The sequence below is a fragment of the Furipterus horrens genome, unplaced genomic scaffold (assembly GCF_987537825.1).
Source record: "Furipterus horrens unplaced genomic scaffold, mFurHor1.1.pri manual_scaffold_5, whole genome shotgun sequence".
Lineage (NCBI taxonomy): Eukaryota > Metazoa > Chordata > Mammalia > Chiroptera > Furipteridae > Furipterus > Furipterus horrens.
The window spans coordinates 69115449-69139291 of NW_028327175.1; the positions used below are offsets into that span (position 1 = coordinate 69115449).

General features: G+C 37.2%; 1 protein-coding gene across 1 annotated transcript in view; it reads right to left on the reverse strand.

Annotated features, from left to right (window-relative positions):
- The window catches only part of SLCO6A1 (solute carrier organic anion transporter family member 6A1), a 100667-nt gene extending 91648 nt beyond the window's left edge, over nt 1–9019 (reverse strand). The window contains exon 1 of the mRNA XM_090279323.1: nt 8749–9019. Within this exon, the coding sequence (XP_090135449.1) occupies nt 8749–9019 (271 nt within the window). The remainder of the gene's footprint in view (nt 1–8748) is intronic.
- Between the last annotated feature and the right edge of the window lie 14824 nt (nt 9020–23843).

The following is a 23843-nucleotide window of genomic DNA, read 5'->3' on the forward strand; positions in this document are numbered from 1 at the left end:
GATTTTCTTTAACATTAAAACTCAATTGCAAAGGTATAAAAGATATAAATAAATAATTAAGCAAACATATAGGCCTAACAAAATTTGTGAGGGAATTGTATTGCAAGACACCATAAATCCAACTTAGAACCACAACAATTTAACAGACCAAGAGCAGCAGGAAACAAGATATAAAACATTTGCTGCGTCCAAGAGAATAATTTTTTTCAACTCTCTTTTATTTTATTTATTCATTTTTTTAACAACTTTCATTTTAGATGTGGCCAAGAAGGATAATGGCCAAGGCAAAAAATGTCCTGTCAGTAACAGTGCCCATCTCTGGGGCCGAGGTATTAATTCCTCTTCTAATTCAGGAATAGTCTGTAACCTAGAGGTGAAATTGTAAAGTTACAGCCCACGATACTCTCTTAGAACATAATAAGGAGAAGGGAGGTAAAAAAATAAAAAATTGGAATATACACATAAATGTACATATTCATGTATGTGTATACATAAAAAAACAAAAATGAAAAAAATGCATAGTTCCTACAGCTTTTATTTCTCTAAATGGTTATGAGACAGAGTTGATATTTATAACCTCCTTCTTCCCTATTCACTCCCTCTTCTATCTCTCAATCTCACATAACATATACACATTATTAAAAAGCATACACTTCAACTCCTAGGACAACACCTCAAACTTTTTTATTGTTCTCTCCTAGCTGAAGCCCTATCTGTGTCTTCAGTAAGACATTATAATTATCTATAAGACCAAGAGTTTCTGATTACTGAGATATTTAGTAAGATTAGTGAATTCCATGATCATGAACTGAGTGTACTTTTTTTGATATAAAATGAATTTCTTCATTAAAAGCAATGTGATGATAAATAAGATGATCATGATGGTGTATAAGGCATTCATTAAATCCAAGCATGGTTGTTTTGGCAGAAATGTGATGATAAGAGAATCCATATCCAAAACAAATATCTGTTTCAGTGAGAAGAAATTATTTCCTTCTCCATAATAAAAGCAGATGATGTAATCAACTTGTATCCTGGGAGCTGGTTAATTTCATCAAGGAATGGTGTCATTTCCTGGATTGTGTTGACTTTTTCTGGTTGGCAAGTCAGGCACTCACTAGTGCAATAGCCAAATCAGCTGCAGTAAAGATAAATCCATGCATTCAGCTCCTATAGAAATTTCATTCTTGATGCAACTGAACATGGTCCCTGGAACAAAACATACAATGGCTGGGAAAAGAGGCTGTCTAATACTCATGGCATCGTTATCTATGTACCTCATTACTGAGAGCTTCCTCTGCAATGGATTTCTTTGGTGAACATTTGCTTAGGGTAATTCTGCCCATTCAGAGATACCACTTACCTGGCCCACCTAGTCACTATTAGGCAATGCCAGTATAGTATCTAGGAAATACAGACAATCAAATTGTACTGCTTAATGTCCTGCCCACTGGGAGGATTTCCTCTATGCTCTATTTTTCAGGAACACTTGCGAGTGGGACTATAATGTTACAATAGCATAATTGACCTTCAAAAATCATAGGTACAAAAGATTATGTTTCATTCTTAGTAGTGAATGGTACAAATGAAGAACCTTTTCCTGTATGTTAGAAGAGGTAGCCCTGCACAATCTGAACCAATTGGTCCCTAGAGACATCACAGAAGTGGCAGGCAAATTTTGGATGTTTATAAGACATCATCTCCCAGGTGGACTTCATGTTAATCATTCTGGGAAGGCTGAGATCTGATTCTAGATGGAGCCTGGCAGCAATAAGGGGTGGTGGGGTGAGCCATGAGGGCAATCAGAGCTCCCTTAACTTAGGTGAGATAAATTCAGTGTCTTCAAGCAGGGACTTGCTTTTTCTTCAGTTAGAAGAGGAATAGTTGCTCCTATTGAGAAAGGAGATTTGGGATTTCAGGACTGACAGTCCTCAGATTCATTGAATTCCACCCAAATGCCTTTATCCCAATTCTCAGGGTCCATTTCTCTCCAATCAGTGCCCCAACTCGCACATAAGTGATCTTGTGAACCCATGAATTCAACTTGCGTTGTAACTCTACAACCATGAATTAGGGTTGGTACTATTCAAAATATGTAGTATGTGGCTAAAAGTGATTAGGTTCTCTTACAACCATCAAAGAAGCTCACACATTTTCTAATTATGCCCTAAACTCATTTTCTTTCTGTAAACTTTCCAGTGCAGTCAGAAGGAGTCAGTCCATCAACCCCAGAATCTTTGTAGTCTAATGTTCCACTGCAGTTAACTGCAGAAGCTGTTGGTCTCCCAAAGCCTTGCTTTCAGTAAGAATTTTATCTCAGGCAACATTTTAAATAACTCTTTGTCAATGTATGCCATTGACTTCCCATGTGCCATTTTCCACAGGCACAAATACTGTTGTTTTTGCTGCTTTCGAGTCCAACTAGGTCAGATAACCAATCCAGATTCCTATCTTTGAGGGGTAGTTTGTTTGTTTTTTCCTGGTTCAATGATTGGTATGAAGTACTATATCAAAAAATATATGATTTTTGTAATTTATAGACAAATTAGTTTTATTACACTGGTGAAACTAAAGGTTTAGTCAAAAAATTTTCAAACATCTTTGTATTTATATCTCATAGTATTTTATAGGAAATATTATTTGATACATACTTGAACCAATTTCTTAGTCGTATTTATCTCTAATAAAATGTTATAATATTTTCCTGAAGAATATATTTTTGATATGACCTTACTTCTAAGGTTCTTATGAAATTATCTGTAATTCACTGACGTTGCTTTTTATAGTTTTGCAGCAAAGGTTGACTCGGCAAGTGTGGTTGCTCAGAAAAAAACCTGTCTTCAAGACTGATCTTTGTTTGACTGCTGGAAGATGACTCTGAGCCATGGGATATTCTGCCTGAGAAGAGCGTTTTTATACGCCTGAAGCCTTGGGCCACTCAGTACCATTAGAATCGGACAGTTTATACTAACAAGGTGATTTAAGGTGAATATCTATTGTTGTATGCCTGAGGCTGTACCGGTTTGATTAGCTTATGCTAACAATATATTTATGGTGAACACCTTGTTTGGTGTGGGGGGGGTGATAATGGTGTCTAAGTAACAAAAGTCAGTCATACAGATGCTGCATCTTACATGACTGACCCTCCCTCAAAAAATCTTGGACATGAGCCTCATGGGTACTTCCTTGGTTGGAAATTCTTTGCGCGTGTTATTACACATTCTTGCTGGAAAAATCAAGCATGCCATTTGTCCCCACTGGGAAAGGACACATGAAAGCTTAGGCTTGGTTTCTTTTAGACTTTATCCCATGTGCCTTTTCCCTTTGCTGATTTTAATCTACATCGTTTCACTTTAATAAATTAGAACATGAATACAGTAGTGCCTTGCTATATTGCGGTTCACTTATCGCAGCCTCCCTATATCGCGGGATTTTTAAAAATATTATATTTAATTATTTATCTCGGATTTTTCACTATATCGCGGGGTTTTGCGGTACTGTATATGTATGTTGTTAAAGTTACATAGGTTTAAGAGTGTAGAATAAATTTAAGGTTCCTACTTCGTGGGTGGGGCTGGAACATAATACTCGCAATAAGTGAGGGAATACTGTATAACATCTTTCTCTGAGCCCTCAGCCCTTCCATTGAATCATTCAGTCTGAGTAAGGTCTTATGGATCTCCAATATAAGAGTTAATAAACTTGAAGCTTATTAAGGCCTCCAAATGACTCTTCACTGTAGATTATAATATTCTATTTGGAAAAAATTTTCTACAAATATGTATCTAAGAAAACACTACTAAATCATGTTTCATTCTGTTTTGTACTGAAATATATCAGCCAAAAATCATTCATAGAATCTTTCTTTGATGAATATTTTTAAAAACTTTTCAAATAAGTTGTCTTTATTTATTATTATTTTAAATTTTTTGCCAAAGATAAATGTGAAAAGTCATAGGCCTTATTAATTTAATTCTAATAAATGAAAATAAATCAATGTAATTCACTATATTAAGATAATGAAGGACAAAAACAACATGAACATCAGAATGCAGAAAATTCTTTTTGATAAAATCCTATATATACTTTCTCTCCAAAAAGGACATACAGATAGCCAACAGACATATGAAAAGATGCTCAACATCACTAATCATCAGAGAGATGCATATTAAAACTACAATGAGATACCATCTCAAACCTGTCAGAATGGCTATCATCAATAAATCAACAAAGAACAAATGCTGGTGGGAATGTGGAGAAAGGGAAACTCTTTTGCACTGTTGGTGGCAATGTAGACAGGTGCAGCTACTGTGTAAAGCAGTTTGAAGATACAATAGTCCCTCTCTATATCACAGTTCACTTATCGTGGCCTCACTGTAATGCAGGATTTTTAAAAATATTATATTTAATTATTTACTGCAGATTTTTTGCTATATTGCAGGATTTTGTGGTACTGTATATGTATGTTGTTAAAGTTACATAGGTTTAAGAGTGTAGAATAAATGTAAGGTTCCTACTTTGCACGGGGGTCTAGAATGTAATACCTGCGATAAATGAGGGAATACTGTATCTCAAAAAATCAAAAATGGATCTGCTTTTTGACCTAGCAATCCCGCTTCTGGGAATATATCCAAAGGAACACAAAACACTAATTTGAAAGACTGTAAGCATCCCTATGTTTATTGCAGCATTATTTCAATTGCCAAGATATAGAAGCAGCCAAAGGGTCCATCAGTATATGAGTGGATAAAAGAACTGTGGGACATTTACACAATGGAATACTACTTGGCCATTAAAAAGGAGAAAAATTCACTGTTTGTGACAGTATGGATAGACCTGGAGAACATTATTCTAAGTTAAATAAGCCAGTCAGAGAAAGATAAATACCATATATTTCACTCATATGTAGACTCTTATGAACAAACTGAACTAAGAAGCAAAACAGAGACAGACCATAGATAGAGAGTAGGTTGACAGCTAAGGGCAGGGAAGGGTAGGGTGTGGGGGGATTGAACAAAAAGGATCCATTTCCCATTGTCAGAGAGCTCAGCTCTTCACTCAAGATTAAAGGCATAATAAAACCAATCCTAAAATCCCATATTTATGGGTATATCTCCTGGGACTATTCCTCATACCAATTCCAGAATAGTCTGGATACAATCAGGAGAGAGAAACTATACAGTAATTTGAACAAGAACAGTTTAATATAAAGAATTATTAACTATAACATAAAATGAAACTAATGAGGAATTAACTAGTAAGAAGTAAAGAGAATGCTAAGGAACATAGAAATAGACAGTATAAGGCACAGCCGCTCCCTCTAGGGCTGAGGTAAAGGACTCAAGGGCTAAAATCCAGGCCTTGTTGAAAAGAGCACACAAAACTTTGGTGAATTGAACCCAGCAACATATAAAATAATAATAATTCAGTAATAAGGGTCTACCCCTGAATAGTAAGGTTGGTTAAATATCCAACAATGAAAGAATGTAATATATAATATTAATAGGATAAATAAGAAAAACCATATAATGGTCTCAGGAGACACAGAAAAAAAAAAAAACACGATAAAATTCAACACCAATTCATGATAAAGATTCTCAACCAACTTAGAATAAAAGGGAACATCTACAAACTGATAAAGAGTATTTACAAAAAAAAAATTAGTTAACATATTTAATTGTGAAAGGCTAAATAATTTTTACCTAAAATCAGTATAAATAAATGAACTTCTCTTTTTGAATTTCTCCTCAACATTTTACTGGAGGTTATAACCACTGGAGCAAAACAAGAAAAAGAAAAAGCACACAGATTGAGAAGAAGTAAAACTGCTGATGCACAGATGACATGATCGTGTGTGTAACCAGTGACCTTTCTGCTTTGTGGGACAATGCCCAATCCACTGGGCCACACTGGTCAGAGGAAACCATACAATTTCTAAAAGAGAGCAAAGCAAAAAATCTTCATGACCTCAATTTAGGCAATTCTTTTTTGATGTAAACCAAAAAGAATAAACCATTAAAAATTAACAAATTGGATTTCAACAGAACTGAACACTGCCCTAGCTGGGTGGCTCCTTTGGTTAGAGTGTCATCCTGATGCAGAAACACCAAGGTTTTGGTTCTGACCTAGGTCAGGGCACATTCAAGAATCAACCAATGAATTCATCAATAAGTGAAACAACAAATCTCTCTCTTTCTCTCATCAATACATTTTTCAAAATGTTTAATTTAAAAATGGAACACTTTTTCATCAAAAAAGACACAGGTTAAAAAAGAAAGCGAAGCAAACCACAAATTAAAAGGATAAAGGAACGGGAGAGGCAGAAAGGCAGGCATGAAAGCATGTCCTGAGTCTTATAAGGAAATATCAAACATATCCATGTTGAAGTTCAATATAGGGAATGAAAAACACACATACTTGAAGTCTTGCATGAAAATAAGACACAAGGAAGAGGTGGTGAGGGATGAGGAGTAAGTGTTGCAGATTAAATAAGTTGTCTAAAATATAACAACTAAATGAAACATGTGTTCCTGGATAGAACTTTGGGCCAGAAAGGAAAAGGAGACACTATTGAGACAGTTGGACACATCTGAGTGGGGTCATCAATTCAATGTCTGATGGTAGTGTGCGTGAGCCCTGACTGGAGGGTGAAAAGTGGTTATACAGAAGCATGTCCTCATTTGGGGAAGATGCACACTGGAGTATTAGCAATACTGGGGCACCATATCTGAAAAAATCTGTATGTATAGGGAAAGAAAAGGTGAAGGAACAAATATGATAAATGTGAACAACTAGAGAATATGGGTGAAGGGGACTCAGGAATTCTTTGCATCCTTTCCATGTGTTTGAAATCATTTCAAATTTGTTTATAAGGTAATAATAAATATATCAACTGATAAATATGTAAATGAAGAGGTATATCATTTTTATGAATGGAGACTCAATATTATCCTTAAACTGAGATAATGACCTGTATGTCGTCGTCGGCAGCCGTCCGTCTCGAGAGCCGATGGTGTAGCTTCTTAAGAGTCTATCTGCACCGCCGAGAATGGCTGTGCAGTCCGACTCGGGAGTGACACAGTGTCTCCTCCCGTGTTGAATCGACATCTTGCGATGACGCTGGAGTGTCCTCTCCAGTGGAGCTGAAGCTACAGAGCCTGGGCAGGGTGATATGGAGGGTCTGCTGTTGCCCATGCAGCAGACCCCCCCTCTCTTCGCAGCTGAAGGATCCAAGGGAAAGACAGAGTCAATACAGCTTGGCTTCAGGTGCACCGCAGGAGTTGCCGGTGTTGACTACAACGTCAAACCGCCTTAGGGACTCCGGCTCCGGATTTTCTGTCGGGGTTTACTCCCTTAGCCTTTCCCCTGAAGAGGTATGCCGCAAGGCAGCGGAGGTTTTTTGGAATCAGAGTTTTCCTTCTCTGAGACCTGTATGTAGCCAGTTAATAAGTAGTGAAACTAAAACCAATCACTGTCAACCATTTGTTCAAAAACCTTTAATGGCTTCTCATTACCCACCTAATAACGAGGCTATGTTAAGTAAGAAAACACCTACAAAGCACCTTACTCATCACCCAGGACATTAGTGGGAAGTAAACACCTAGTGTCCTTCAAAATTATCCATCTGGTATTTAAACACCTTCATAATGTGGGCACAACTTGTCTTTTCCTGTTTTATTTACCTACCTATTCAATACATATTTATTGAGTCTCTTTTCTGCCTCAGTCACTATACTGGGTCCAGGCCAGGGTTGGGGGAGAACAATAAATAAAATAAATATAACTACCCTTTTTGGTTCTTAAGTAAAACCATCATCCAGACAATCCTGTTATTCACCATTCTGAAAAAAAGTCTTTCCTGTATCTGAGTATTTATTAAAACATCCCATTCATTCATTCATTTGTTTCCTTATTCAATAAATATTCCTTAACTATCTCCCCAGCCATCAGATCTGTACCTATTTATCAAGGCAAAATTCAAATGCCTCTTCCTCAGAGAAATTTCCTTGATGATCTAAAGAAAAATAAATTGATGACTATTTATTTGCTCCTCTGGTGTGATTCTAGTCACACTTGGTCCTTTTTTATTGCACTTTAGACATAGCATTTCAAAGCAAAAAAAGAGTTCATGTTTGGCAAACTCCAGTGCAATTAGTGTACACAGGCTAGTGATAAAGAGTCTCAGTGTAATGAGTGGTGAGGGCCTTGCCAAGAAGGGAATGCATGACCCTCTGAAAGCATTCAAATTCATATTCTTCTGCAAACTGTGGGAAAAGATAAACACTCTTGAGCCTGGGTTCTCTTATATAGATTGATTGAGGTTCCAACTATACCTCCTCAATTCACACATGATGAAACAAGATCCAGGCAGACAATGGCTTGGCCAGTGTGTCTCAAAATTGTGGGCTGAAGCAGAAACAACCTGGTGGTCCCAGATATTGTTTTCAACTTTAATCCCCCAAGTGATTCAACCCTGAGCATCTCGATATTGGTGACCAAAAAACACTAATGACTCAATACTACTCCCTCCAGGTGGCTCTCTGAAGGCCAGACCCCTATCACCCACACTGTGAGGAGTAATTATGGCAATAAAGTGTTTGATGACAGGTGACAACCCGTTTAACCAGCTTTGTTCCTAGTCATACCTCGAGAACGTTAGAGAGGACAGTTGCTTCAAGCTGGACACCTGGTCCCTCTCCTGCCTCCTCCTCCTCCTGCACATCCCCCACCCCTCCCCGAGAGGCTCACCTTGAGAGACCAGCAGGATGCAGAAGAAAATCAGAAAGCAGTGGATGTTATTAAAACGCTGACAGCTGGCAATAACTATACAACCCAAGCTGCAGGGACCCTCCAGATTTTCATTCTGTTCTCCTGGCTTCTTCATAATGGCGGGTATGGTCCCAGTCTTTTTTCTTTTCTTTTTCTGATTGTGGAACTTGACCAGGGAAGTTGAAATCGATTTTGTCCTGGCCTTCCTGGCCTCCTTGTGCTCTGTGCTCTCCGCAGGCTGAGCCCGCATGGCCCGCGGCTTCACTTCCACCGCGGCTTCAGGCGTGGCAGCGGGTCGCCGGGGGAGGCTGGGGCGTGGCCCACGCTATGGGCGCCCTGCTCTGCCGCCTGCAACTGACCAGCCCGCGGGCCTGGACGTCAGCAATGGGCTCCTGCAGCCCAGGTCTCCAGACGGAACGCTCGTTCTTGGGCTGGAGGCAAACGTCCCTGCCAGAACGTTGACAGTTGCCCTGAGAAAACTTCAAGGCTTGCAAATGGGAAAGGAGGAGACAAAAAAGAAGCCAGGTCTATTAGATTCTGATCATTGCTAACACAGGAAGCATCAGTGTAACTCAAACTAATGGAAGTCCTCTCGTTAGGAAACAAGGGAAGAGAAACGTGCAATCAATGATGGGACAGTGGAACTGTCCCCCAACTACCCCCAAAATTATTGTTTTTTCGAATTGAATAATCTCACTAGAGACAACCAGAAATATGTTGAAACCAGCAAAGTTCATAAAACAGTGTTCCAACAAACGTTCCTAAGTGTTTCATACATCAAAATTATTGTCCTAGAAACTCCATCTCTAGCCAAGAACAGAAAGAATTATTATTTTCCTCCCTAAAAAAGGAATAGGACCCAGGTGTGATTTATGTTCCCAGGTGCAAAAGTCTTAATTAAAAAGAAAGAACATAGCAGAATAGTTACAGGACATGAAATGTATGTGTTGTTTACAAAAAATGTAACTTCTTATTGGTTTTCTTTTCTTAGACAAAGTATAAGTTATTCAGGCCTTGTAGGTGGAGATGATGACTTTCCAGGAAAATTGAAACTATCTTCCATCCCATGGATTAGACATTGTGTCACCAAAACAATCCAGATCTTCAACAAGTTTTTGTGCTGTTAGAAAGTGCTGGGGCTGGGAGACCAGGGGAGGGGGGTGGAATCACTGAAGAGCTGGGATAAGGGTCCCAAAGGCCCCACCACTGACTTGAGGCCTGAACTTGCCTCAACAGAGCACTCTGTCCATCAGTGAATAGAAATGTTCTCCTATACTAAGATACCTAGTTTGTCAAATATATGGGCACTACATAAGAAGGAAGAGTGCCTTAGATTTCCTATGTTCCTTTCCTACTTAACTAAGAATATCCCCACATCACTTCAAGACATTAATACGCATAAAGGAAACAATTCCTAGGAGGTAGGAATGTTGGGGTGGGGGGTTCTCTTATTTTGTGCTTTGATACCAGACTAGGCATGGCCTGAAAGCCTCAGGGAAAAGACAGTTCCATTCAAAATAAATGGTACTAGGACTTTTGCTTCTACATAGAAAATAGGGAGCAAAGTAAAATGTTAGCTCCACTCTAACAACAATAATTGAAAAGAAAAGAAAGCTAGGTAATATAATATACTATCACTGTTTCCGCCCACCAGAGAGCTATATTTCCAAAGCAACAAGGCAAAATGATTCTAGAGGCTAACAAAGCCCTCAGAACAAGGATGGAACACACAGACTATTTTACCTGTGGCAGAGCACCAGGTGTTAAACCTGTGGGGTCAGACCAAGCCTTGGTTCACCAAAATCGGTACTTGTGTTCTGTCTAGGAAAGAATTCAGAGCCAAGACTCAACTGTAAGAGAACGTTTATTTAGAAAATCGCAGAGGTTGAAGAAGTGATCTAAAGAAGAAATGGGCTCAGGAAACACCTTATAGAGGCAAAAGGAAGGTCCCTTGGAGCTTAGGAGAGAGAAGGAGGCAAGGAAAACATGCCTGGGATGGGGGTGGGGAGAGGGAGAGGAAGAGGGGAAAGTGCAAGTGCACTCCTGGGAGGAAGAGCACACTGGGTCTTCCACTGGAAAGGATTTTAAGGGTGGGGATTTTAGGATAGGTCCCAGGGGAGGATCTCAATAGACAATTCATCAGCTTTCCAGGTATGTCCTTTCAGGGCAGTGGTCTCTACTGATTAGTGGGCAGGGGATCATTGGTAAATGCAGCTGGTCCTGAGGTCAGCTGTGGCATCCCTTGCTTGTTCTCACTGCTGGGCCTGCAGCTGAAATACAACTGAAGCCTAGATGTTATCTCTAAGGAGGAAAGTTCAGAGGGTCTTTATGACTAGCAATATGAAAGGTCATGGAATCTAAACCACCTGATCAGTGATATGCTAGAGGGGAAAGGTCACCCTGGGGGCAATGTCCTTGTTTTACCAGTTTTGTCCATTGCTAGGTAACCGTGCTTTCCACCCTAGTGACCTCTGTACTTGGCCCATCTTCCTTGTTCTGCTCATATCTGTCTACCTGCCTACCACAATAGCAATCATAAAAAAACAGGAAGAAAATACCTGAAATTTGAATGAATTCTTAAAGGCCCAGGGAGGGCTAGCATATGGTTTAGAAACCCTAGGAATCTTAGAAACAAGGGGAAGCATTGCCATTTGACAGGGCACAAGCACTTTCCTTAATAAAGAATGCATTTGGTGGTGATAGGCTGCCGCTGAAGAAGTAGGAAGGTTTGCTTGCTCACCCTTCTATCCCCAGTGCTGTTTCCTTTTAGCATGTAAATCACAAGCAGTTCGACCTCTAGGATTGGGGCAAAAATTAGCTGTTACAGAAAGAGGACCTGAGCAAAAGCCATTTGCCATTGAGGGAGGAGCAGAAAATCATACTGTCTAGTGGTCCACCCAAAGGATTGGCTTCCACCAGAGGGAAGGGTAGAAATGAAAACCTTCTGCCAAAGAGGGAAGGGCAGGAATGTCTTTCCTTCCCAAGAACCACCACCAAAACAATCAAAATTCAACCCTTGAAGCTCAGACACTCAGGGCCTGAGATTGAGGCTGGACCAAAAGGACCTATTCCCTGCTTCCATTATGAACTGTGCATGAATACAAAGCAATAGCACTCCCCCATATAGGTGGGTCAGGAGAGCAGGGAAAAACTCCAATGCTGGTTGGTACATACTGGACCTGCTGCAAACTCTCCAGCACTCAAAATTTCACATAAAGCACATGGTAACTACAGGACCCATTAGAAAAATGTAAGCCTGTGGTGTACTGAATATAAATATAACACAAACAAAACCCAAATGCAATTCTATTTCAGTTGACATCAACAAATCTACATTAACAGCCAGACAAAAGAGGATTTATCATTTCTAGATATAACTATATTAGTTTCCAATTTTCTTTTATGTACAATGTCTTCAATTTAGTATTAAATTGTTTAACATGTATATAATTGAGGTAGCAGAGAGGGAACATGAGGTAGAATTATTTGAAGATATGGTGGTAACAAATTTTATCAAAATAATGAAATATGCACAATTGTATATGCAATAATCTCAGAAAACTCAAAGCAATATAAATACAATGAAAAGCACACCTATGTTACAGAGTGTGGTCCCCAGAATTTCCCAGAGCCTGAAGTTGGGGGAAGGGGACAGCTTTCAAGATGCCTTTGCATATCTATGGCTGGCAGCTAGTGTCTTAGTTATGTAAATGGCTTTGGTTCTTCCAAGGCCCCAAGGAAATGGGAGAGGTTATTACCATTGAATGGTGAGGAAAGATTATAGGGAACTTTGCAAGCTTCTGTGAATGGACAGAACTGGTCACCTTGCCCACTATGTCACAGGATGCAGTCAGGGATTTAAAAATAAGGCAGCGGTCATTTTTATGGAGAGAGAGAGAGAGAGTTCCACGCTGTTTGCAAGGCAGGTAGAAAGAGAGCAACATGAGGTGTTAGAAGGAGAGATATCCATGTGGCTTTGAAAAGGCAGAGAGAGAACCATGCATAATCCAGTGCAACATGGCACATGTTTTCCAGGACTGTCATACAGAGGCTGATGACATCACACCCCAGATCCTGAAGGAGAGAGCTGACAGATAAGGGATGGGGAATTTCTGGGCATGTTTTTGGCTTCTAGCCTTTTGGGGAGCAAGAAAAGTACTGTGTCCAATGGGAGAACAGGGCTCTGAGCTAAAGTGCTCACTGCTCTCCCCGAGTTGGAATATTGTAAATAGAGACCTGTTTTCCTCAACACTAGTTGTTGGGTTTTATACCAAGGTGCCATGTGAAAGAACCCCCTTTTGCTCTGTAACACCTAGACATTTCTTAATCAAGCTACTAAAAATCAAAACTCATTAGAATAGTTTGCAGGAAGTCAGAGAAAAAAGAAACAATTTGCAGAGAAGCAAATTATATAGGTCACAATACAATGAAACTATATTTTAAAAATATGTAAGAAAACCTCCAAGTAGTCTTTATTCAGCAAAATATCTTTCGAAAATTGGTCAAGAACTGTGAAAAATCCTCAACAAAATACCAGCAAACCAAATCCAACAATATAAAAAGAATTATATCTTAAGACAAAGTGGAATTTATCCCACAAAAGCAAAGTTGGTTTAACATCTGAAGATCAGTTTATGTAATGCACAATATTGGGTTGGGCTTTTTCTGTAAGATGGTTCTAGTAGTGTTTAGTTGTCTTTAACTTCATTCAAAACAATTTTGTTAGACTGTATTGTGACAGTTGACATATCAGCATACATTTAAAAGAAATTTATCAGAATTGGTGAATTTTATGTAGCCACTTTAATACTGAAGATGAAAGAAAATATGCAACATTATCAGCGTATTATACCTTATTGTTTCAAGAAAGATAAAAATGCAACTGAAACACAAAAAGAAGATTTGTGCAGCATATGGAGAAGGTACTGTGACTGATCAAACATGTCAAAAGCAATTTGCAAAGTTTGGTGCTAGAGATTTCTTGCTGGAGATGCTCCATAATCAGGTAGAACAATTGAGGCTGATAGCATTTGAGCCCTGGCTGGTATGGTTCAGCGGATTAAGTGCTGGCCTGCAAACCAAAGGGTTGCAGGTTCAATTCTCAGTCAGGGCACATACCTAGGTTGCTGGCCAATGCCCCATTTGAGGGTGCACAAGAGGCAACCACACATTGATGTTGCCCTCCCTCTCTTCCTCCCTTCCCCTTTCTCTAAAAATAAATAAAATCTTTTAAAAATAAAAGACATTAACTGAGAACAATCAACATTTTATACCATGTGGGAAGTAGCTGACCTAGTTAAAATATCCAAATCAATAAAGTTATTGGTGAAAATTAAAAATGTGTCATTGATTTTATGGAAAAAACCATACATACTTTTTGGCCAACCCAATATTAAAGATAAAACCCACATGATCTTTCTAACAGATGCAGGAAAAGAATTTAAAATATTCATTACCTTTGTATGATAAAAATAAATTAATAATAAATGGGAACTTTCTCAAATTGATAAATGGAAGACTGAAAAGTAAAAACCTTCCATATCATATTTAACATAGTGAAAGGCTGAATGCTTCTCTCTTTAAGGTCAGAAACAAAACAAGAATATCTAATTCTGCCACTTTTATTCAATATTATAATGACAGTTTGCTGTAGACTAAATGTCTATGTTCTCCCCACAAATTTATATATTGAGATCCTAAACCCCAGTATAGTGGTATTTGAAGGTGGGGCCTTTGGGAGGTGATTAGGTCATGAGGGCATAGCCCTCATAAAGGGATAAGTGCCCTTATAAAAGAGATCGAAAGAAGCTTGCTCTGCTCTAAGGAGCTAAAAGAGTCATCTTAAAAGTTCTCATTACAAGAAAAAAATTTTGTAACTATGTAAGGTGATAGATGTCAACTAAATTTATTGTAATCATTTGCAATATATACATATATCAAATCATTATGTTATATGCATAAAACGAATACAATGTTATATGTCAATTCTATTTCAGTAAAAGATCTAGGCCTTACCAGAAGAACCTATCCCCTGCTTCCATTATGAACAAAGTCTGCACAAAGTCTTCCAGAAAATATAAGAGCCAAAAACAGTACAATAACTGCAGAGAGAAAGAGAAAGAAGCAATATGTTACTATTCCTACATATGTCCATAATACTGCTTAAGAAAATAAATCCAAGTGATCTTACAGTTATATTACTAATATTTTTAAACTATAGGAATAATTGAATTTAGAATGAAACTGCTTTTATGTCAAGATTTTACTATACTAATGCAATGAAGTTTACTCTTACAGAAAACTATGGACCTAGGAGAATAGATAATTTTCCTTAGTCCACTATACTAAAATCTTTCAACCACACTTACAATAAAAAATATGTTTTACATAGTGACTCAGTACACACAGATACACACCCGTAATGTATATGTTTGTATATGGTTGAAACACATACCATATCCATATATATAACTAAAGAAAAGCACTTATAAAATACATCATTAATTTATTTTGTAATATTTGTAGCAAACTTCTAAATGAAAACCACAGGCCTGGAATATATTCTTTTTTCCTATGGGTATTTTAATCAAATCATTCAACAAACTAATTGATGTTCTGCAGATTTATAAGTATTCCAAAACAGTATAAGCTCTAGACACAATTCCCCTTTTAGGTCATGACAACTAAATTAATATTTTTTTAGACAGCCTTTTTAATTTACTAGTGTTTCTTTGCATACTTTGTTAAAATATTATTCATTCTTAACTTTTTTATCACTCTTTTTGTCAGTGCTGTTCATGACAGGTAGATAGAATTTTATTAAATATCTTGTTGGAATACTGGATAACTTTAAGGTGCTGAAAGGGAATTTATTGTATTGGAGAAACACCTCAAATACCTATTGATACAATATTAGTGCAAATGATAGCTGTGATAACAAAAGTAGGCCCTAAAGTATTATGGAAATGATGCAGGTTCTATGATGACAAGAAAGGCTTCTAGCACAGTACAGGTTGCAGGATAAATGTTTAATAAATCACAATTTGTGTTTTGAAGCTATCAGATACATTTTAATATTCAGTTTTTTGAGCAGTTCAAAATTCTCTACTCTTCAAATTTCCTTCAGAGAGGAAATGTCCTTCTCTTTCTTTCACCACTTTCCTCTGAAAGGAATAAAAACTGGCCAGTGTTAGTTTCTAGATGGTTAGTATTGAAAACCTGTACAAAGTAAATTGTAAATGGGAACTCATTGACAAACATTACTGGTGAAATACTACCAATTTAGCTCTTGATTTCATCCTTTCTTGATCTATTGCATGTATTTGGAGGATATTTACTAATGAATATTAATGATACACTCAATATTTTGTTGGCTTATAGGTGGTTGGAACCTCATAAGCCTCAGCAAATTTCTAACAATTTTATGTCTCCTTCAGCTCACCAGCAAAACCAGAAATACATAACCTTGACTTCATATTAAAAATATTTTTGATGCTTATAAAAATCTCAATAGCAGTTCACACGCCAGGACAATTAATTTAGAATCTCCGGTTTGCAAAATCCAAGAATTACAATTTTTAAAATTCCCCAGTGACTCCAGTATGTTACGAAGTTGCACTCCCTTTTTCCTTCACTTTCTTTTTCCCTCTGCCTTTTCTGGATTATTTTTCATTTGATAATAATAATCTTCGGAGAGAGCTCTAGCCATTCAGCTCCAGAAGTTCAAGATGAATTCAGTGGCTGTGCAGATTACTTTAAGAGATGTCAAATTTATCTTTATTATATTAAAATTCCCAAGTAGATTTTTGGTTAAGGAGCTTTTGCCTTTCTCTCTCTAACAGAAGGAGTAGCATAGATCACAGGCTTGTGACAAAAGGGAATTCTTCAACTAAACTAAAAGTTAAACACAAAATCTTATTTTTGGTTCAGTGAGTTTTTAGATGAACTAGTTAGACTTTCCCATCTGTCCTTATTTTGAAAATAAATACCATATTATTTTCCATTCTTCATAACTTTTTCAAAGTTGTAGGAGTACAGTTTTGAATTAAGGTATTTTCTGTACTTCTACTTTTTTTTCATGTAATATCTGGTCATTCCATGATATTTTGCATTTCATTCCAAAAAGACGGTTCTCTGATTTCAAGTGTTTCATACTGCTGTTGAACATACTCAAAAAGAGTCAGGAGGCTTTCACTAGAAATAAATAACAAAGATTTATTCAAGGGCCTTAGAGTTTGTAGACTACTAGAAACACACCTAAGTAGTATGAAGAGTGTTCCAAAAGAGTAAGAAAAGTCATAGTTTTATAGTAAAAAGTACATTCTTTAGAAGGATCAGTTCTACACTCACAGTCCCTGGATTGGTGATCCAATATAGTAGTCAGCAGATGTCTGGTGTTCTAGACAATGGAACATCTTTTTGATGAAAATCTATGTCCAGGCATTAACATGCAGCACACTGATGCACATCTAAGTATTGACACAGGACTAAAAAGTTCTAGGGCTTAAGTTCCCAGAGCCAGTTAAAAAAGGACTATCATTTTCTTATGCCTTAACTCACTTGAAGTTAATAATTTAGTAACTTGACCACAGTGACTCCATTTTTTCTGTTCACAGTATTTCACGATGGCAAATGAAAAAAGTAAGTATCACCAGTTAGGGCTATTCAAATAGAACATTAACAGTAGTTACCATGCAAGTAAAACTGACTTCTCTTGAGAGAGTGTGGAGAGCAGTACCAATAAAATGGCATTGGTCTGATCAAGATAACATAAAGTATATAAAACAAAGTGGAATCACTCATGTCAACCAAGATGATCAGTCAGCCATGACATTTTGGTTCAAGAGGGAAACTGCCTAAGTCATGCCAGACACATCTGTCAAGGAGACATACCTAAAATATCTGCACATGTGGTCAGAATAGCCATGTCTACAGAGTGGGACCACCCATAGATAGGCTCATGGGAAAATTCCCCACTTTGCATCAGGGGTGCCAAGACATTTATCAAAAAGACCCAGAAGGGTGGAGTACACCACTTTCAAGGTATAACTAAGGCAGGCTCCAGATCACTGCTGAGACAGCCGAGCTCCACACGCCAGAGTGATGCTCCATGCCATGCTGATCTCCCGTGGCATTGGCCGGCAGAGGCTCTGCCCTGCTGGAGTGAGGACTTCAACTGCTTTGCTGCTCACCTGGGTCCAGAGACCCTTCCCTGCAAGATACTGACATCTCTCTTGCCTACCATAATGTCTCCTGGATCTGCAGACTGAGACAAGACTCTGGGACTCAGATTCATTATTTCACTGATTGCTGTGTGTGTGTGTTACAATTCTCTTAGATTGTTAGAATGTGAGTAGGATATCAATGCATGTTGATGTTCTATTTTGAGTGAACCTGCATTCAATAAAAGCTAAGGGAATAGCATAGTTACTGTGTGCGTCTCTCATCTATCCCTTGGTGCCAGGCTGCTCAGCAGGCAGCTAGCCGAGCAGCTGCCCTGATGACTTATAAAAAAGTCTATAACACGAAGCCAGGCTTGTGACAGAGAGGAGGATTTTTAGCTAGTGATTTGGAAGCTCTTTTCCTGATTAAGAACATGTTTTTATTGTAGAGTCTTGGCTTACAAACATAGGTGTTTTTTTTTTTTTAAGGAGAAAACCCAATCATGAGTTTGTGCAGAGAATTGTACATTTGGGCAAAAGCCTATTTCACATATCTGTGTAATTTTTTCATAACACTTATTATACAAAATAAATTTTAAAACAAGCTAAGAGAAATATTTCAAAATCATTGGTCTTCATCCCTCTCAAATCTCAAACAGGACTACATATAGTAAATAAAAGCCAAAATCTTGAAATAAAGATAACATATACTTCAAATAAATATGCAGCACTGTATTCAAAATATATATTTAATCTAGTAGAAAGTAGTTATTATAAGTGCAAAACATACCACATTTGCAATTAGTCTTAGTTCAAGATTCACCTCGCATACTCATTAAATTAATGTCTTTGACAAGTCACTTAGACTCTCTTAACTCAAAAATCCTTACTTATATTATAAAATGGGGATTCTCCCTACCCTATTTCATATGGTTGTTACGAAGGAAACAAGATAAAGGAAAATTAATTAAAACTACAAAATATATCATTTTTATTTAAAATTAAATTTTAAAGTAAATTTTTTAAATAATTGAAATTTAAAAACAAAAATTTTTGACAAAACACAGTTCTTTTCTCCAATGTTTATTTCTTACATTTACTTCTAGTTTAAAATAGTCTCATTATTTACCACTCTAAGATTCTAGAAGGTAAGCTGCTTTGTTAGTATATGTACCCACTTCTAGATTCTAGGATAACTTGCTGGATTTTTTTTTTTTAAAGAGGAAGTGAAAAAGAAAAATGCAATTTGCTGTGTGCTTACTCTCTATCGAACACCGTACTAGATATCCTAACATTTTACTCAGTGTTTCAGATACACTAGCCCAGGGAAGTTAAGTCCCTTGCTTAGAGTAATATATTGAGAAGGAGGGAGGTGGGAATTCCATGTTAGGTTCAATTCAGGGATTCTTGACCAAGGGCAATGTTGTCTCACAGTAGTCATTTGGCAATGTCTAGAGACATTTTTGTTTGTCACAACTCTGGGTGAGGATGCTGCAAACATAACTACAATGCACTCAGAACCAGCACTCACAACAAAGAATTACCCAGTCCTAAATGTCAGTAGTGCCAAGGTTGTAAATCTCTGATCTTCATTCTACCATGTATTATTAAAAACAAAAGTTGTTCCTAAGTTTAACTACTCCACAATATTCAGCTGTCACGTAAGTACCAGCTTCAATATAAGGTGTATTTCTCTGTGTTCCAAATGTATCTTGGAGATTCTATTTTAGATCCCACTAAGTTATCTTTTTATTCAAACAATAAAGGAGATTGCTGGAAAAAATTCATGTTAATCCATCCAAGAAAAATGACTTAGGGTTAGAGAGCAGGGATGATTCCGAAAAAGAGGGTAGGTCTATTACTCAGATCGTGCCTTGTCCTCTTCTCCCTCACCCACATCAAATATCATCATGTCCTAGTGAGGGGAATGCAAGCAAATGCTAACGGAGTTTTTTCATGAAACTCTCTTTGAGGCCCTGGGAAGCTCTATAATAGTATAACATCAAAGAGAGGAAAGAATACTATTCCCATTTAGAGTTGCTTCTTGGAGCACAATGTGGATGTAAGAATAAGAACAGTATTATACCCCAACCTATATTTGGACCAGATAGGACTTCATATTTGAAAGCAGGTCATACTGTCATCTCATAGTGTTAGAGGATTTGTAGCTTCAAAATACTTTAATGGCAGTCAACAGTACTCTAGAGCTAAAGAAGAATAAAAGGTGAATCTCTCTGTATTACTTGACTCTCTGAACGGCACCAATATCCACTGAGTCTTGGTGAGAAGTTACAGTAGTCACACTTAATTTCATCTTTTTAATGCCTTGGGCATTCTTGGACCAAGAATTTCCAGTATTGTAATCTGTTGACCTGTTTTACTCACTGAGACACTGTGTAATATTTTATTTGAATAATGGATCCCATAGTTCAAAAATTGTTTGGAAACCTGTGATTTTTAGAACTAAATCTGCAAGGTTCTTCATGCTCTAACTACTGCCTTTGACAGACTTTACTATGACCTCCTTGGTCTTCATATTCCAGCTATATCCAGTTCATTGTGACTCCCCAAAGACTTCATGCTACCATTTCATTTTGACCATATCAATTTCCATTAAAGCAAGCATCTCATCATATTTTCATGTGTGCATATATATGTGTATGTACCAAACATCACCAAACTTAAAGCATCTTGAGGGCACAGGGCTTAGTACATTGAAGAATGTAATGAATACTAATTATTAACTAACAATCAATCAATTAAAAGGGGGATGCTACATGATGTCTGAGAAACCAAAGACTACAATCCATGGAAAGTATAAGTAATAGTTTGGGAAATTTTTAAAGGTTATTTGAGCATATTACTGAAGTGAAGATAAAATGAGAGTAATGTTGTTCTTGGATTGGTTTGACCTGGGAAAACTATGCAGAGATAAAAGAACATTCTATCAACAAATGATTTTAAAAGAACTATTTTTAGCTATAAATATGAAACTTCTAAGCTATAGTAACACTTTACCCTATTAATATCTGTACAGTTCTAGATTCTGAACTTCATGGAAATTGAGAGATGATCTTCCTTCTGATTCTGAATTGTTCCTTACTGACCTTTGTCTTGCTTCCGAGATTATTTGAGTAATTCTTTCAACAAGGAGATAACCACATGGCCATGTAGTTATATTTTAAATACCAAATTATGTTTAATATGTATATGGAGGGGAAAAATTAGCCCTTTTAGAAAAGCCTGGAAATCACTACTGGAAACATCAGGTGACAGTCATAAACTAGGTCTTTTTCACTAAAAGAGAAGCATGAGCTCAAAGGTCAGGGTGACCACACCTCTAGTGTTATTTATTAACATAACTACATTCCCAGGAAAAACATACACATCCTCCTAGGGGAAGTTATGCCCATGTAAATTTGGCTTTTAGTGATTGTTGTTCTGATCACTTTTTTTTTCAGTCCAAAGAAGAGTCAAAAAAAAAAAAAAGAAAAAAAAAAGTAATAAGTGATCCCTCACTGTTTTTAGTTTGAGCCCAAAATGAGACCTTTGAAGTTTTAAGTCTCAAAGAAACAAGTTATAGAGCAGCACTGTCCAGTAAAATAAAATGTCAGCATATATGTAATTTAAAATTTTATAGTACCCACCATAAAAGATAAAAGGAAACAGGTAAAATTAACTTGATAATGTAGCTCATTTAACATGATGTATTTAAAATAGTACTTCAATATGTACTCATGATTTTCAAAATCATTAATTTTTAATGAAATATTTTGCATGTTTTATTCTTATTAGGCCTTCAGTATTTAGAGTATATTTTACGCTTACAACACATCTCAATTTGAACTGTTCACATTCCAAGAGCTCATAACCACATGTGGCTGGTGGCTACCATAAAGGAAAATGAGATTAATTACAGAAGTTCCATTCAGTTCTAAAGTTAAATATATAAGTAATTTGAGGTTAAAATTTGTTAAATCACAGAATTAATAACAACTATTTTAGGTATTAATTACTTAACTGATTCCATGGTGTTCTAGATCTCTTATATTTTACTATAAAATTATGTTTTTTTCCATCTTTACAGTAAATTTTTTAAAGCCAAGCTCAATGACTTAGTCAGCATTTTTCAAGTGGGGAAATGTCTAACCACAGGATTTTATTACATAATAGAAGTCACTGCTATCCAGTAGTCTAAGTACTTAAGAAGAAATAATGGGGGGTGTTGCCTTACATGTATAACCTTAGCTAACACCACACTCAACAATTCATGTTGGCTATCTTTATATGAAGAAACAATATCTATATTGAATTCCATTGTATGAATTAACTATAATTTACTTAACCACTTCCATATTGATGGTATTGGCTTGTTCCCAATTTTTTCCCTGATATTACAAACCTGAACATCTTAATATATAGAGTATTTTCCTGAAAGATGTATCATTGATTTAAAACAATTTTATGGAAGCATAGGTAAACACGGCTTGCCCCCTTGCACAACCACAACAAAAATTTCAACTAAACTACAAAACAACTATCACCCAGGATTGTTATAAAATCAAGCTGTATGAAATTCCAACAACCAAGGAATTAAAGAAGTCATATTTGTTCAGATGGGTAAGAGGGGCAGAGACATGGAGACACAAAGACACAGAGATGTGGAGATGTGGAATGAGCAGTCCCACACCCACGTGTGGTGGATAAAAATTGGGATGGATACCTCAGAAGTGAGGGATCCCAGCCCCACACAAGGCCCCCTAGTCCAGGGTTCCAGTGCCAGAAATATAAGTCCCCATAACATCTAGCTATATAAACCAGTGGGGGTTGGGGTGGCAGAAGAAATTGTAGAATTCTCAGGTATCTCCTCTTAAAGAATCTGCAATGCAGACTTACACAGACTCACTCCCTCTGGACTACAGCAACTGATCAACAGCATGAAGGGCACCAGTGGCATACAAAGAGAAACTGAAGTGTCTGGCATCTGGGTGAGTGCCAGGAAACAGCTCCCTCCCTAAAAGGGACTCCAGAGGTTCGACAGCGGACATTGTCTCTTTTCTGAGCCCTCCACCACACAGAGACACAGATCAGCAACACCATATCTGAGACTCCATCAATCTGGTTCACATGGGGTGCCCCACCCAGGTGATTACTGAAGGCTCCACCTCATCCAACTTACAGGTATGCTTTTCTATGCCAGGTCACACTACTAAAACAGGGTTACAGGTACACTTTTCTATGCCAGGTCACGCTACTAAAACAGGGAGTCAAAGTAGTTCTACATAATACATAGAAGCAAATACAGGGAGGCTGCCAAAATGAGAAAACAAAGAAACATGGCCCAAATGAAAGAACAGATAAAAAATCCAGAAAAATAACTAAACAAAATGGAGATAAGCACTCTATCAGATACAGAGTTTAAAACACTGGTTAAGGAATTCATTGAACGCTTAACAGTACAAAAAAACTCAGGTAGAAATAAAGTTTACACTAAGTGAAATAAAGAAAAATTTACAGGGAGTCAACAGTGGAGTAAGTGAAGCTGTGAATCAGGTCAATGATTTGGAACACAAGGAAGAAAAAAGCATTCAATCAAAACAGAAAAAAAAAAAAAGAATTTTTTAAAAAACAAGGATAGGGTGAGGAGCCTCTGGAACAACTTCAAATGTACCAACATTTGAATCATAGGGATTCAGGAAGGAGAAGAGAAAGAGCAAGAAATTGAAAACCTATTTGAAAAAAATAATAAAAGAAAACTTCCCTAATTTGGTGAAGGAAATAGATATACAGGTCCAGGAAGCACAGAGTCCCAAATAAGACGAATGCAAAGAGGACCACAGCAAGACACATCATAATTAAAATGCCAAATTTTAAAGATAAAGAGAATATCTTAAAAGCAGCAAGAGAAAAAAA